Source organism: Elephantulus edwardii, unplaced genomic scaffold (genome assembly GCF_000299155.1).
Source record: "Elephantulus edwardii isolate Elephantulus edwardi_28Jun2011 unplaced genomic scaffold, EleEdw1.0 scaffold00091, whole genome shotgun sequence".
Lineage (NCBI taxonomy): Eukaryota > Metazoa > Chordata > Mammalia > Macroscelidea > Macroscelididae > Elephantulus > Elephantulus edwardii.
The window spans coordinates 1,302,359-1,318,734 of record NW_006399841.1 but is presented as its reverse complement, the minus strand read 5'-3'; the positions used below and the strand labels follow the sequence as shown (position 1 = coordinate 1,318,734).

At 55.6% G+C, this 16,376-nt stretch overlaps 2 protein-coding genes across 3 annotated transcripts in view; one reads left to right on the top strand and one right to left on the bottom strand.

The window, feature by feature from the left end:
• DLEC1 (deleted in lung and esophageal cancer 1) overlaps positions 1–2,358 on the top strand; it is a 62,366-nt gene extending 60,008 nt beyond the window's left edge. The window contains exons 34-37 of the mRNA XM_006890654.1: positions 372–530; positions 1,593–1,746; positions 1,970–2,093; positions 2,178–2,358. Of these exons, the coding sequence (XP_006890716.1) occupies positions 372–530; positions 1,593–1,746; positions 1,970–2,093; positions 2,178–2,358 (618 nt within the window). The remainder of the gene's footprint in view (positions 1–371; positions 531–1,592; positions 1,747–1,969; positions 2,094–2,177) is intronic.
• An 887-nt stretch (positions 2,359–3,245) lies between these two features.
• Positions 3,246–14,427, bottom strand: LOC102849633 (3-ketoacyl-CoA thiolase A, peroxisomal-like). Of its 2 annotated transcripts, XM_006890591.1 has the most exons (12): positions 14,251–14,427; positions 13,957–14,050; positions 13,079–13,136; positions 9,273–9,352; positions 8,921–8,963; positions 6,672–6,770; positions 5,553–5,633; positions 4,520–4,710; positions 4,241–4,420; positions 3,904–3,959; positions 3,646–3,791; positions 3,246–3,330 (listed from the first exon to the last, which is right to left on the bottom strand). In XM_006890591.1, exons 1-12 carry the CDS (start codon positions 14,425–14,427, stop codon positions 3,255–3,257), a joined length of 1,281 nt encoding a protein of 426 aa, XP_006890653.1. In that variant the 3' UTR covers positions 3,246–3,254. The 2 variants fall into 2 exon arrangements, with proteins under 2 accessions (XP_006890653.1, XP_006890654.1); XM_006890592.1 differs by lacking the exons at positions 4,241–4,420; positions 6,672–6,770 and having other exon boundaries at positions 3,255–3,330.
• Between the last annotated feature and the right edge of the window lie 1,949 nt (positions 14,428–16,376).

Below are 16,376 nucleotides of genomic sequence, written 5' to 3'. Positions count from 1 at the left end.
GTTCATGTCTGTCACTGACCAGAGTGGCCCCTGTGGAAGGCTGACAGTCCTCTGCTGAAAGCCTCTCGGTGGCTCCTCACTGCCCTCCGGATAAAGACAGTGAGCAGTCTAGCCACAGCCCTGCCACGCAAGGTGGCAAAGATGTGTTTGCTTGCTCCTCCCGTCTAGCCTCTGCCTCCCGAGGGCAGGCATGGTCGTGATGCCAACATTAACGAGGTCTGTGGAGTCAGTACACCAGGACGGTCTGGCTGGGCCCGTGGGCTAAGCTAGAACATGGCAGTGCTAGGAACTGCCCGGGCCGGCAGCAGTGAGAGGGAGGAAGGCTGGGAGTCTGAGCAGCCTGCGCTGACGGCGTGTCCGCATCTGCCCAGGTGAACGTGTCCTTCTCGCTGTCACGGGAGCTGCTCTACCCGAAGCTGCCAGCTGACCAGATGCTGACTGGAGTGCAGGTCCGGCAGAGCGCGAGCGGGGAGAGAGAGGTGGTGTTCACACAGGACCTGCTCCTGGAGTACACCAACCAGACCACCCAGGCAAGCCCCCCATGGGCCCCACAGCTGAGCGGGCGGTGCAGGCTGGACCCTGTGCTGCTGGGGCACGAGGACAAGCCCAGGTGGGCCTTCAGAAATCAGAGCATCCCCAGCCCGACCTTCAGGGCCCAGCCTGCTCTGGAAGAGCCTTGCATGTGAAGAAGAGTCATCCCATGCTCACTAGTCCCAGGAGAAGGTCGTCCTTTAAGATGGAACACCAGGGAAGACTCCCTGGAGGCGGCGGCATGTAGAATCACACTGTAGAATCAGGAGGAATAGAAAACCACTCAGGAAGTCAGGCTGCAGGGGTGAGGCAGGGAGCAGCAGGGGCAGCCGTGAGGGGCCACTCGGGTGTGGGGGTCTCCGGGCAGCCCAGGTGTTAGACTTCAGCACAGGATGCAGGGCTGTGGAGGGAGGCCCGGCTGAGAGGCCCAGGTGAGGAAAATGGATGGATGGATGGATGGATGGATGGATGGACTGGACTGGGTGATGTGCTTGAGATGCCAGAAGGGTGAGTGTTGGGTTCCGGGACCCAGCCTGAGGGTGCTCTCAAGTCTACTGCCTGGGCAGCTGTGGGAGGCAGGGGCCCAGGAAGGTGGCGAAAGCATGAAAGTCAGGTCACAGGTGTGGCCTGAGGCAAAGATGGCCCAGAGCCCAAGGGCAGCGGCGGGCTGGGCTTGGAGTCCCCGTGGGAGGAGGGAGGAGGAGCAGAGAAGTGGGGTTCTCCAGGAGCAGAAACTACAGTTTGTTTGGGTTTAGGGTGGAGGATGGCAAGCGGGTTGATAAATGTTCCTACACAAAATCCTGGCTTCTCCCACCGGCCCCAGCTCCTTCCACCTCCTGTGTCACCCGGTGCCCTCCACACGGGTGTCACAGCTGTGATTCTGGCTGAGCCCAAGAAGTGGGCCACATTAAAGGTCCTGTCCCCCAAATGGTGCCCTGATGGCCATGGTGGCCTCGTCCCCCAGGTGGTGCCCTGCGGGCCGTGGTAGCCCTGTCACCCAGTTGGTGCCCTCTGGGCCCTGGTGGCCATGCCTGAGCTGAGTTAAAGGCCTCATTCCCCAGGTGGTGCCCCTGCGGGCTGTGGTGGCCGTGCCCGAGCTGCAGGTGTCCACCAGCTGGGTGGACTTCGGAACCTGTGTTGTGAACCAGCAGCAGGTGCGGGAAGTCCACCTGATGAACCTGAGCTGCTGCCGGAGTTACTGGACGGTGCTGATGGGTGCGCTGGGCCCCCCTCCTGCCACGGCCCCGCTGTGGGCTGGCACCGGCTGGGAGTGCCATAGAAATGACCAGTTCCCATTCCAGTGGATTCGTGGGGGTCTCCCCACCCTGAGGGACTGGGCAAGATAGAAATGTCCGGCAGGCAGACAGGGTAAGCCTGGCTGCAGTGAGAGCCTATTGGGGCAGCAGATGGCCCATGTGTCTCCCCTCCCACGCTGTAGGCGAGGAAGAGCCAGCCAGGAGCACCACAGCCTTCCAGGTCTCCCCCAACAGCGGGATGCTGGAAGCACGGCCAGTCAATGCACCCCCACCCACTGTCACTCTGCAGGTCACCTTCACAGCGAGGTACAGCCCCTCTCGGCATCCTGGTCCTGCCCAGGGCCTCCAGCCAGAGCTTCCTAACCTCAGTGCCCTCCCTTCTCCCCGCAGGAGCAATGAGCTGTACGAATCCACGCTGGTGGTGGACGGAGTGCTGGGCGAGAAGGCCTGCGCCCTGTGGCTCCGGGGCAAGGGCTTCGAGGACAAGCAATATGTCACCTCCCTGGCCTCCCCCAGATCTGTGGCTTCCCCCCAGTCCCTGGCCCCAGGCCCCCAGCTTTGGAAAAAATAAACATGCCTGTGGGGTCAGTGTGTCCACTTGCTACACAGCAGAACACTGTGACACTGATGTGTCAAATGCGTTAATGGTCACCTATGGTGGACAGTGTTTGGTGGAGCTCCCTGATTAAAACAAGCTTGGAAGCAAGAGTGGCATCCACTTGCGTAAATAGCTTGGCTCCAGAAACCTATGAACCTGGAGAGAGGATGAAAGTCACCCAGGCATTGAGGACTTGACAGCACTTAACAACATGGAGTCAGTCTGCAAAGAGCTGGTTTCTCAGGCCCCTCTGGACTGTCGGCATTTCTTGGCTGAAAGAGTCTGCTCCAGGATAGTGGAATGAAAACCTACTATTCAGGCGACTCGAAGGCACAGAACAACAATTCCAGCGGAGCACTGGTGGCCTAGTAGCAAGAAGCTGCGTTGCAATCCTGAAGGCACGCAGGCCGAGGCCACCAGCTGCTCTGTGGAGAAGGATGGGCTGTGTGATTAACCACCTCTGAAAGCCCACCGGAGGGTCAGCTGAGGGTCGGCTCCAACGGTGAAGAACGACATTCCAGGGGAGGGAGAACTACGAGGGTGGGGCGGCGACAATGAGCATGGGAGGACCTTCCCTTGGAAGAAGACACAACCAGCAAGCTATGACCACAAACATTTACTTCCATCCACTGTCCTCCTATCCACGGCTGCTCCCCTGCAGATGTCACCCGTGGCCCTGTGGTCTGGGCGATCCGCCCTTTACTGCGTGTTAGTGTTTCTAGTTCCCCAATCTGGTTGAAGTGCCTTGATTTGCTTTGCCACCACCACCAGTGCGCATTCCCCATGGCTTCGTCTGTAGTGCTGGTCTCCTGCCACCACAGCGGAGCCGTCTGCGTCGCACTCCTGTCCGCTGGATGCCTGGGCCGCGCTCAGTTACCCTGGTACTCGAAGACAGCGGCAGCCCCCATCCCGGTGCCGATGCACATGGACACCACCCCGTACGCCCTGTGGAAGAAACTGGGTCAGCCAGGCCTACACGGCAGAGGCTCAGCCACCGAGACATGACGGACCAGACGTCACTCGAGGTCCGAGAGCTGCACGGGCCAAAGCCTTGCTGGGCCCAGGTGATGCTAACCCTCCTCCCAGACCAGACCATGGGCGTGTGGCATTCTGACGCCTGGTGTATACATAGAGTGGCAGATGGCAGCCGCAGGCTCCACGGGGAGCCCCCAGGGAAACTGGAGATCACGCCCCTATCTTCTCAGGTCAGAATTCTAAGCACCCCAGACTCCCAGCTGCCCCCGCCTGGGCACGTCTCACCTCTTCCCACGTCGCTTCAGCTCATTGAGCAGCGTGATGACCTGGCGTGCCCCGGTGCAGCCCAGAGGGTGGCCCAGGGCCACTGCCCCGCCCAGCGGGTTCACCTTCTCAGCAGGGATTCCCAGCTTCTCCACACAGTAGACGGCCTGGAAGGGGACACAAGGTGAGCAGCGCCCCTTCCGCGCTCTGTGCGTCTCACCTGCTGAGAGTCCAGCGGGGCCGCCCTGGGCCACACACTGTCCAGAAACCAAGGCTCACCTGACTTGCAAAGGCTTCATTGATCTCAAAGATGTCCACATCGTTCACCGTTAGCCCTGCAGGGAGGAAGCAGGCCTGCTTTGACCGGTCACTTTTAGGATGATCCCTGGGCCAACCCTACCCACAAGTCTGCAGGCTAACTGATAATGCCAGTCTGTTCTAGAAGAATGAGCAGTCGGTCCCTAGTGCTGGGTCATTAAGAATGTGGTATGGGATGCTCACCTGTCCCACCTTCACCCTGAAGGACCCCCAGCGGCACGCCGCACCTGCCACCCTCCCCCACCCAGCAGCAGCATGCACCTGGGGTCCAGGTCCAGGGCAGAAGGAGCCAACCTACCTGCTTTCTTCAAAGCTGCAGGGATGGCATAGGCAGGCCCAATGCCCATGACATCAGGCGGGACCCCAACCACCGCATAGGACCTTAGGACTCCCAGGATGGGGAGTGCCAACTCTTCAGCCTTGGACCTCCGGGCCAGGAGGAGGGCAGCTGCCCCGTCACTCACCTGGCTGGAGTTGCCTAGGGGTGAAGCGCAGGGGTGAGACAGTCAGGTCCTCCTGCGTCGCCCCGGCCGAGGGGCCACGGTCCCTTCATCAGCTCGGCCCAGCCCGGCCTCACCAGCAGTGGTGGAGCCGCCCTCCTTGAAGGCAGGCTTCAGCTTGGCCAGGCCCTCCATGGTGGTGTTGGCACGGATGCCCTCGTCCTGGCCCACGGTGATCCTCCTCTCGTTGCCCTTGTCGTCGTGGACCGTCGTGGTCACTGGCACAATCTCGGCCCGGAAGCAGCCCTTGCTCTGGGCTCTGGCTGCCCTGGCAGAACCACAGAAGGCCAGGCTCAGGCCCCTTCCAGGCCTTCCTCTCAGGGAGCCCGACACCTCCAGAACTGAGCCAGCCCCGACCACAGAGGGAGGGAGGGGGCACAGACGTGACAGCTCCCAGAGCCTTCACTTAAAAGGCACAGGGATCAAGCCTGCTCGTGTCTCTCTGCTAAAACTGAGGCTAAAGCCTCAGGGTGGGTGCCACCTTGCCAGTCTCCGCCTGTCCCTGCCCACTGGCCTGGCCCCTGGATTTTTGTTGATATAGTCTCATCTCAGGACAGTTCCCTAGACCCAGGCAGGCTTCAGAGGCTGGAATCCCGGGTTCCCTAGTATTGTGGGCCACAATCCAGAGAAGCTGTGCTACTGTGTCCAATCCCCAAAGCCCTGCAAAGTAGAGAACAGAGTCCTGACACTCATCATGTCCTGGGGGCAGAGAGGGAAACTGAGGCATAGGTGGTGGTGGTGGTGCTGCTGTGTCATCGAGTCAGAACCAACTCGGAGCTGACTCTCTGGTGGGTTTCAGAGGCAGTAAATCAATGGAAGGAGACGGCCCATCTTTCCCTCATGGATGAGAACCGTGTGCCTTCAGGTGGACAACACAGCTCCCACGAGGCCACCAGAGTTCACGGGCAGTGAGGAGATACGAAAGGTGAATGACGGTGACAGTGCTGTCACCACAGAGTGACCCTCGTCTGTGTCCACCCCACCCTGCTACAAGGTGCAAGGCATGCTCACTGGACAGCTGCCCCCTCAGGACAGCTCCATGGCCGGCCACCGAGGACAGCCTCAAAGCCCCTCCTTCAGCGGGAGACGCCGGGGCCAAGCAGCACTCACTTCTGCTGGGAAGCCAGGGCAAAGGCATCCTGCTTCTCCCGGGAAATGCCGAACCGCTCCGCCACGTTCTCCGAGGTGATCCTGGGACACACACAGCAAACAGTGAGGATGCGGCCCCAGCGTCCAGGGCACCGGCAGGGCCTGGGCCACGCTTGACTCTGGACCCCTGGGCTGTAGGCAGGGCGAGACAGGAGGGCCAGTCCACGCTCCAGGACAGTGGTGGTGAGTGAGGAGATCAATTGCGCTCCAAGAAAAGGTGAAGGGGTGCACACAGGGCGTCAGCACGCCGACTGGACCCTGACAGGATGTGCTGAGTGGACCCTGGGAGGGCGTGCTGTCTGTACGAGGGAGGGGCGTGTACAAAAAGGGCCTTTGTTCCCTGGGTGAGCTGGCTCAGCACCACAAGATGTGGGGCACAAGTGGGCGTGAATTGGGGTCGGGTATATGGGCCACTCTTTGCCAACTTCCCCAGTGCCCCAAGGGAAACGGTTTCAACATGAGACCATGACAATTCCCACGGAGACCCTGGAAAGGCTAAACCTTGGCTCTCTGCTCGTCTTGGCTGGAACCTACCCGGCTTCTGGCAACCCAGAGGCAGGGCAGGGCTGGGCCGTGCACCAGGACACCCGGTTCCGCGAGCTTCCTTCAGAGATAAGGGCACTGGAGATGGCACAGCCCTGCCCCTCTCTGAGCCCCAGGTCTCTCCACATGTCCAGGGACTCAAGTATCTAGTTCCCACCCGCAGACCCTGCGAACAGCCCAGAAACTCAGCAGCGCTGGCCACCAAGCTAAGGTGCTGTGACGTCCCATCGACAGGGCCCAGGCTTCTTCACCTGCATTTACAATCTGCAAAAGCTGCCTAATTCTTTCTCAGCTTTCTAGACCCCCACAGCTCTGGGATGCGGGCCCGAGACCTTCACTGTGGGAGTGACAGGGTGGGACACACAGAAGACAGACCTCGGGAAAGGGACGTCAAGGGTGGCATTGAGTTCCCATTCCCAGCATCCTACGGAGCAGGCCAGGCCCAGGGGCAGGAAGCCAGAGCCTGCCACTGCTGGCCGGAGGTGGTCAGTGTTTGTCAGCCCCCCGCTCCAGGCGGGAGCTGGGGTCATCACTCACCCCATAGGGATCAGGCAGTCTTTGGCCTTCTCGTTCTCTATCAGCCGTGAAGTAATATTCCCGGGGTTCCCCCTCTCAGACAGGGACATGGACTCCACCCTGAGGAAGGGAGTAGATGGGGTGGTATCAGAGTGGCTCCAGAGACAGCAGTGTATCTACCCAGGGTGGAATGAGCCAGGGAGCCCCCAGGAGATCCGGTGCACTATCCAGGGGCCAACGGCAGGACACTTGTCCCGCAAGGCAGAGCTCCCAAGGTCCACTTCCACCTCCCTGTGTCCCCCAGGACAGAGCACTACACAGTCCCCACTTCCCAGGACTGGGGCTGCCCTTTCCTGACACTGTCACTTCCACGGCCAACCAGTGGTTCCCAAGGACAGGTGTCCGGTGGCCTCCAGCAGACATCCAAAAGCTCCATCAGACCCTGTCTACCAGCACCACGGCCTCAGCGTAGGGAGGAGAGAGAGAATGGAAAGGCAACCTTCAAGCCACCCGTCAAAGAGCAACCTGGCCGCAGAGCCAAGGTGCGAGGAGCTGAGGGCAGGGTGAGACCTTAGCTCCGTGTGGTCAGAGAGGGCTTCTGGGAGGTCAGGGACCCCAGGCCCCAGAGAAAGCAGGAAACCCTGACCAGGTGCTTTCCACAAGTCAGCGCCGCTGTAATCTCTTTCCGAGCTTGAGAGCTTCGAGCTGTGTCAGCCACCTACATGCGCCATATGTGTCAGTACAAGTTATTCAACAGACTCGTCCCCTTCAGCACGGCTGAGGGACGTGTCCGTTTTAGAGATACGGACACCAAAGCCCAGAGGAGTAGCCAGTCCATCCATGGTCACCAGTCAGGACCCCAATGTAGGTCCCGAGAATACAACCCAACTAGGATGCCTCCCCAACACCCCTGCTTCAGCGTCCAAGTCACGGTGAGCAGTCAGCCTGTGACGTGGGTGCCAGTCCTGGCCCTGACCCTAAATAAACGAGTGAGAGAGTCCTAATCTGTTTGGGAACTTGGATTCCATGTACGAAACTCAAGAAGGATTGAGGTCTCCCAAGTCATCTGCACCTCCTACTAAGACTGAGGGACAGGAGAGAAATCAAAGGGCACCCCACAGGTGGTCTCAGCTTTCTTTACAGCTGCAGACCGAGGGCAGCAGGACATACCCACCAGCGCAGCCCCGAGGTAAGGACCAGCCATGCTTCCAATTCAGAAAAACCATCGGGAGGCACTTATGGCACAAGACGCACTTGACAACCCCAGTCCCCTCACTGCCCACCCCGGATGGTCTCTCAAGTCCAGTGTTCTCCTTTTCCTGGAGGTACTGCCCAATGCAACCCTGACACTACACACACTACGGCCAAAGATGGGGCCAAATCCTGAGCAGAGGTGACAGCAACCGGCCAATAAAGGCCTGACCACGTTCCTCGGACCCCAGGAAGCAGCTGGACTCTCCACCTTGCTGTAACAGCCGGGGCTAGAGGGGGAGACCGCCTGGCAACTTAACCAGCCGGTGACACGGGAAATGCCCCGGCTCCAGGGACCTAAAGCTTCTGTTCTGCTCTCAGCAGCATTATGGATGAACAAATAGCACAGAGGGAAATACAGATGCTTGGCTTTCTCAAAATGCTTGCCCACGTTCTCCAGGCTGACAGATTTTCAAAGAGGAAGCTCCATTTAAGAAACGTACGGAGGCTCTCAGCCAAGTTCCCTTCCCCACCCCACCCCATGAGACAGCGCTGGATGGTTCTCCAGCAGCCAAAGCTGAGCACTATCCTGAGAATTTACACAAACTGCCCCTAGTCCACGGCCTAAAGGGAGAATCCAGAAATCACTGCATCTGAGATCTCTGGTGGCTTAGTGGCAAAGAGTTGGGCTGCCAACCCAAAGGTACTTGGTTTGAATCCATCAGCTGCTTCCTCCCTTGCAATTTACAGCCTCAGAAAACTCCCTGGAGGGCCAGCTAGGAGGCGGTTCTGACTCCACAACATCAGAGAGCTCAGAGCAAATCCAAAACTACACCTGAGTCACGTCAACCCGACAGAACAGAGGAGAAGGGTCGATAGGGTTTCCAAGGCTGTAAGTCACGCTGCCACATCGCTTTCCCAAGGAGCAGCCGGTGGGTTTGAACCACTGTCCTTTGGGTTAGCAGCTGGTCCCTTAAATCACTGAGCCACCACAGCTGCACCAAGTTCTCAGGAAGAGATGTAAATTAGTTTTAGTATCAGAAGTTAGTCAACAAGCTCTGGCGGAAAGGAATTCTTACCCACAGGCCATGCCAATGTCATAAGACCCATTTCTGATTCCACCTGCAACAAAAGCATTTCATAAGCATCCTGCCCCCGAGTCCGTCCGTCCTGGCGGCAGTGGACACTCTTTCCCCACCTAGCCTGGCTCTCCTTTTCTCCCCACCTGGTCTCTAGGCGGGGCTCAGCCTCCCAGCACCACAAGACCATGAAGTGTTCAGAAAAGGCCGGAGGGCTACAACATGGGCTTCCTCCTCCGGTGGTTCGAAGTCCGCTCGGAAATCTCACTGCATGCCCAGCAGAGAATGACCCTGCCGACCCAGAGCCACCACACCAGGACCACGGTCAGGAGCCCGCCCAGCCACAACTTACCGGCTATGTTGGCCACTGCCTGCAGCCCCGAAGAACACTGCCTGTTGACGGTGCACAGAGGAACAGTCTCCGGGATGTGGCTGAAAGCAAGAGGAGACCACGGTGAGTTAGCCCCTCCCCTGCCAGGCTCTCCTGCTCCTGGCCAGTCCCCCTGCCCCGTCAAGAGACACAGAGGCCAGGCGTCCAGTCCCCGCCACGCTGCTCCTCAGCCGAGAGGAAAAGAAACCACGGGGCAGGTGACCTCTCTGGAGACACCTGCTCCCTCAGGGCCCACAGCACATTCCCTCCTGTGAGCCTCTTCAAAGGCCACGGGCAGCTTGAAAGCTAAGCTGTGTGGACCATGCTGTTGCTGGGTGCCACTGAGTTGGCTGTGACTAGGAACCGTGTTCTATGCTGTGCCATCCTCATGATTCCATCACGCGCCAGCCTCTGGTTATGGTCTCCGTGCCCGTCCAGCTTGGGCACGCCGTCTCTCTCCCTAACCCGACCTTTCCCAGCACGATGTCCTTTTGGGGGTCACGATGTTGCTATCAGGTGCTGTCAAACTGAGTACGACTTATCATGACCCTGTTAACAAGAGATCTGCACTCTGTCCTGTCCTGCACCAACTTCATCTCTGACACACTTGACCCCACTGCTGCAGTCACTATGTCAGTCCATCTCATTGAGGGACACAGGGACCCCTTCTCCTCTCCCTTTGGAGATTGAAGAATAAAAATGACACACTTCTGTTACCCCTTAAGCCTGTTGGTAGGACATGAACAGCAATGTCTCCAACTAGGAGGCCAGAAACTCTCCCATCTCCTGTGCCTTTTTTAGTATTAACTATATGATTGCAGCGAACATTCCTGTTCTCTCTAGAGAGCGTGTTCTCACCTGGATAAAGATGTCCGATTAGCAAACAGCTATGAGATACCATCTCTCCCCAGTAAGAACAGCAACATTTAACAGAACAGCAAACATCAAATGCTGGTGAGGTTGTGGAGAAACCGGAACCCTTATTCACTGTTGGCAGGAGTGTAAAATGGTGCAACCACTGTGGAAGGCGGTGTGGAGCTTTCTCAAAAAGTTGCAAATAAAGGGAGCTCTGGTGGTCTAGTGGCAATACGCTGTACCGCAATCCCAGAGGTAAACGGTTCAAATCCACCAGATGCTCTGCTGGAGAAGGAGGGGGCAACCTCCTCCTGTACCAGTCAGATCTGATTTGACGGTACACACACAAAAAATAATGAAATAAAATTTTTTTTAAAAGTTGCAAATAGAGATACCATTTGACCCAGCAATTCCACTACTGGGAATATACCCCAAAGAAACCATAACCACCACCCAAGCAGATATATGCACACCCATGTTTATCGCGGCTTTGTCCACAATAGCAAAGAGATGGAAACAACCCAAGTGCCCATCAACAAATGAATGGATAGAGAAGCTCTGGTATATTCACACAATGGAATACCATGCAGCACTGAAAAACAAGGAGCTCATGAAATATTATTCAAAATGGATGACCCTGGAGGACATTATGCTGAGTGAAATATTTCAATCACAAAATAACAAATATTGCATAGAGCTACTGTTGTAAAACAGGACTGACATCAGGGTTGAGGGAAGACAGAAAAGGAGGGGAGCAATGATGTGTATTGCATTGAAACAGATGAGGGAGAGAACTGTTTAAAAGGGACATATGAATGGGTATTCTTGTCCTTACAGAAGTCCAGAGTTAAGGCGGCTAAGTGGAGTGGACTTGGGAGGAGGGATTGCATAATAATGAGTTTTTCTTTTTATTCTCCAGGAGAAGAGTGAATTGGGGGGAGGAGGTGGGTAGGGAGAAAAGTGCAACAATGAATGACTAGGGAAAAAAATGAAAGAAATACTGTAAAAAAATTATAAATTAAAAAAAATTAGATGGAATTGATTCAAGATTAAAAAAAAAAAAAGATGTCTGATTAGCACCACGTTTTCTAACACCCACTGTCCTGGTGAGTTCTCCCAGCATCTCACACCGTCCCAGCTCTGCGAGTTATCCAAAGCTAAACCTCCCCACGTCACCTGCCCTGGCCAGGAGTACAAAGTCCAGAGCACTTGGAAAGCTGGGGCTCCAAACCTCGGGGTCAAAGCGCTCTGCTGATTTTGTTGTGCAACCAGAGCTGAGTCCCTTGATCTAATCCAGGGGTGGACAGCCACCTGGCCATGCCATCTCCTCTACACCTTCATCTAATCCCCAAGATGTTCCCTAAACATCTCCAATCTCAGGGACACTAACATACTTCCGGTACTGTCTGTACCCGAAGCCTGACCAACACACAAAATAGACCGAACTCGGGGGTTCTGAAATAAAGAGTCATGTGGCATAACAGAGCCCATCACAAGGAAACGCAGAGCTGGATACTAGGACAGAGCTTTCATTTGAAGACTGGAGGCTTCAAGAAGTCCAGCCCAAACAGTATTTGGGCAGAGCTTACACCAGGCAGGGAGGAAGAAGGACAGTCAGCAGCGACAGACAGCATCATCAGAGTGGTGAGGGCACAGGCAAGAGTAGCTGGTAGAAAGCAGTCAGGTCTAGTGAGTGGCTGGGGGATGAGGGGAAAACATCAGTCTGGCCTCTCTATGAAAATGGCACCGAAAGCGAAGAAGGAAGCCCCTGCCCCTCCCAAAACTGAAGCCAAAGCAAAGGTGTTAAAGGCCAAGAAGGCGTCCTGAAGGGCATCCACAGCCAAAAAAAAAAGAAGATCTGCACATCTCCCACCTTCCTGCGGCCTAAGACACGGAGACTCCGAAGGGAGCCCAAATACCCCGGGAGAGCACCCCCAGGAGAAACAAGCTTGACCACTATGCCATCATCAAGTTTCCCCTGACCACTGAGTCAGCCATGAAGAAGACAGAAGATAACAACACACTTGTGTTCACTGTGGATGTTAAGGCCAACAAGCACCAAATCAAACCATCTATAAAGAAACTCTATGACAATGATGTGGCCAAGGTCAACACTGTGATTAGGTCTGATGGAGAGAAAAAGGCCTATGTTCGACTTGCTCCCAACTATGATGCTTTGGATGTTGCCAACAAAATTGGGATCATCTCAACTGAGTCCAGCTGGCTAATTCTAAATACAAATTTTTCTCACAAAACAAACAACAAAAACAAAACATCAGTCTGGAGGTAGGACATGGGACGCCTTGAACTCCAGGCTAAGCTGTTTTGCTATCTAGCAGGCAGACCTAGTGTTTCTCATTTTTCCATTTTTTTGCCTGTTCCCCATGAAGCTGCAAGCAGAAACCCAAATGGCTCTTGAATCTACACAGGAAGACGATTCAGGCCCAAGTCCCACCCTGGAGATTGCTTTTAAAGGGCAGGGTTGCCAGGACCTTTCTGCACTGCACTTTCTTTCTCCCAGAGACTTTGGGCCAAGTCCTGGCTGAGAGAATGTGCCTAGAGATACATCCCAGCTTGTGCAATTAGCAAAAAATTAATTAACAAGAAGGCTCAAAGGTCCTGCCAACTGACAAAAGAGAACAGAGTTCAGTTTAAAAAGGCAAAACAAGCTGACTAGTTACACACAGGAACATGGAAAGCTACTTCTCCGGTTTGAAGGCCTTGTGTCCTGGCTCAGTGCCCAGTAACAGCCCATGTTAAGTATGGAAAAGGTTGAATCCTTGAGGCGGGGGAGTCTCAGGGCCTCTGCTTGTCCCAGGGTTGGTTTGGTGTCTAATCCGATTCTCCACCACCAATAGGCTCAGCAACATGGACCCTGGACCCACACAAGAATCAAAAGGGGCAGCCCAGAGCTAAGAACAGAAAGTGTTTACCTCAGAAACTGGGCGATCCGGGCCATGACTGCCCCTGCCCCTGGTTGAAGCACGTTTCCTGCGGACAATAAACTTTTATTCAGAGTCAGGCTGTACTGGGGCACTAAGGTCCTGCTGTGAATCCCACAGAGGAGACAAGGGATGCATCAGATCTCTCTCTGCAGGGTCCTGAACCTTCTCCGCAGGCTCACTCCAGGTTCTGGGATTTTCAGGTCTGGAACAGGGAGGCTAGCCACACAGCAGCTTGTCCTGGCCAGGAGGGTCCCAAGCTCACTTACCCGCCCTCCCTGCTTCTCCCAGTGAGTGCAGAAGTGGACAAGGTGTCTGCCTTTAAGGGTGACATGCAAAAGTTTCAGGAAAGAAAGACATAAAACTTGAATGAATCCTGTCTGGGAAAGGAGGCTGTTAAAAAAAAACACAATCCCAGCCCCCAAGAGTGACAGTGACTCTGGACTTGAGAGTGACAAGTGTTTGGTGAGACCCTAGCCATCCTGATGTATTTCAAGGCCAAAGGTGAGAAAGTGGGTTAAAGGTCAAAAGGCCCCATGCTCAGCTGCAAATCCCCTGGGCCTCAGTTTCTCCATCTGTAAAGGAGAACGACTGGACTATTGTGGTTTCAACACTTCCTTGAATCTTCCAGACATCATCTCAGGATGGGAGTGTCACAGATCTGCCAAGTGAACACTTGTCACTCGGGAACTCCGTTCATATCACACTCAACAGACTTATGTATGTCTTACAGACGACCAGAAGTGCCTGGGGTCGAGGTGAAGGCCGGTTCTAAAGTGGCAACTGAGGACAAGCTGTCCATCAGTGAAAGCACGTGGGGAGGGGCAAGGTGTTGGAAGGCCCTGGGGGAGATGAGACGATGCGCTCACCCACGCAGATGTCCCCCAGGTTGGCCGGGCTCAGCTTGACATCCTGGAGCACCGCGGTCATGACGGCCGAGAGCAGCTCGTCCGGGGTGGTGTCCTGCAGGGGCGGGCTTGGCGGTGACCCCAGGCGACAGGTGCACGGGGGGACCGGGGTCTTCCTCCCTTAACGCCCACCCCGGGAAGCAGGAGAAGGGCCCTGCTCCATTCGGAGCGGCCCCGGGGAGCGCCATAGGACACCGAGCCCAAGTCCGGATCCCAGCGCGCCCCGACACCCCCTGACCGGCCCCTGGGCCGCACCTTGAAGCCGCCGCGGCCCCCACGGGCGATGGCCGTACGCCGTCCATGCACCACCACCACGTCCGCCGGCGAAGCCTGCGAGAAGGAGCTCAGGCACGCGACGGGCTGCGGTGAGGACGCCACGTCCGAGTCGGGCCTGCCCACCAAGTGACCCAGCACCACCTGCAGCCTCCGCATCGCGCCTTCGGCCCCGGGATCTGCAACAACAACCCGCAACGCAGCCAGGACAGACTGCGACCCGCGCGCAGGCGCAACCGCCCTCCGGCCCCGGCCGCCGGGCCCCGCCCCGCACACGTCCCGTCCCGCACACGTCCCGCCCATCTCCCGCCGTAAGCCAATCAGGAGACGGCCCCACCTCCACGCCCGCTATCGAAAGCGAGGCTCCCAGCTCTTTGCACGCCAAAACCCCGCCTACGGTAACCTACCACTGCCAATCAGGAGATGGGCCCTCGGAAGCTCCGCCCACATATACAATGGAGAAACTTCATGACTAGAAGCTCTGCCTATTGACAGTACCCTAGAAGTTTTCTGGCTGAAATCTTAAAACAAGGCCAGCCAGTGCACTTACCCAGAAGTCCTGCCTACTGCCTGTCACTGCCAGATAGAAGGCGGGACAGCTAAGGCTCGACAGAAGAAGTAATCCCTTTGTGTTGGAGAAGAGTACGGAATATGTCAAAAAAACAGGTATGTCTTGGAAAAAATGCAACCAGGGTACACTTTGGAGGCAAGGATAGTGAAACTTGGCCCTAGCACTAATCCATTGTGTGCCTGGCTCTCCAGTGGATTTTCAGTGACATTAAATCACACATATGAGATTGCCCATCCTTCTCCCTCAGAACTGCTGGTGGATTTGAACTGGGTCTGTTTGGGTTTGCCAATGAGCTTGTTACCACTAGGCCACCAGAGCTCCATGGAGGGATGATAGGAGTCAGAATTTACTTGACGGTAGTGGATTGGTTTGGAGTTGTCAAACCAAGGATGTAAAAAGAAAAGTCCAGGAAGCATCTTGACTCCAATGGCTGTCAGATTGACACAATGAATGTAATATAACAAAGGGCTCAAGTATATCAGAGAGGATGAGGATGGCGCAGGACAGGGCAGGATACAGATTTGCTGTTCATGGTGTCCCTGCATGTCCTAGCCAACTCTGGAACCTAATACCACAACCTCTTCTTTCCCTGTCTGCTCCACAATCGACTGAGTTCCAGTGAAGGAATTCTGGGATGAACTAAAATGATGAGCTTGCATGCTCTTGCATGCTAAGTGTTTTGAGAAAATGAGGGAATTTGGGATTCCTGGTCATCTAGAGAAGTGGATTGTACGAATGTGTAGGGTGAGACAGGCCCCCTAATTGGAGGGAGGAGGGAACATCACATACATAATCTTTTTACCAAATTTAGGTTCATGTGGGATGGCTAGACTGATTGCCTCGGGGACAGACCCTGTAACATACCTGACAGTTCAATAATATGTTTAATAAATATATTTATTTAAATAAAATATAAAAATAAATATATTTTAAGTGAATGAATCAGGAATCTCCAGTTTGAGACTGTGTTTCTCCTAATCCTAAAGGAAAAGGCAGGGTGCCTAATTCACCATCAGTAGGGCCAGTACTGGGGTCATGCCAGATTCCAAAGGCTACTGTGCTCAGTGACCCTGAACCACACCAAGCAGGGCTGCAACATTCTCTTTGAGAAGAGGAATTGCCTGGAGCAGATCCCCAATCAGTGCCAGCTTTCCTCTCAGGCCGGTCTCCACCAAGAGCTTCTGAGTTCACAACTGTTCTTTCCATACTCCACCGTCAGGATTATGAATAGTGCCGAGTCGAACCCCCAGCCACCCATGAACGTCTCAGAGTGTGGCTGCTGTTCCCTAGGAGAGCAGAGCCATTGTCCTTCCCTAAATTGTTCTCAGATTCCTCAGGGGCAGGTTCCCTGTTCCAACCCCCCTCCCACTTCTTCCTCCATTCAGTCATTCTGCCCTGCAGCCCTGATCGCCTCTCCTTGAAGCAGCACCCTCCACCGCCTACTCCTCCCCCCCACCAGCCCCGATGGCCTCTCCTTCTTCCCCCAGCTCCATCACCTCTCCCTGAAGCCAGCGCCCCCACCCCCATCCTTCCCCCA

Excerpts from the sequence above, each read along its gene's own strand:
- LOC102849633 (XM_006890591.1), bottom strand. The coding sequence starts at position 14,427 with ATGCGGAGGCTGCAGGTGGTGCTGGGTCACTTGGTGGGCAGGCCCGAC. Across the intron at positions 9,353-13,078 it reads CGGATCGCCCAGTTTCTGAG|CCACATCCCGGAGACTGTTC; the intron begins GTAAACACTTTC and ends TCTTGCTTTCAG. Across the intron at positions 4,421-4,519 it reads GGGCGGCTCCACCACTGCTG|GCAACTCCAGCCAGGTGAGT; the intron begins GTGAGGCCGGGC and ends CTTCACCCCTAG.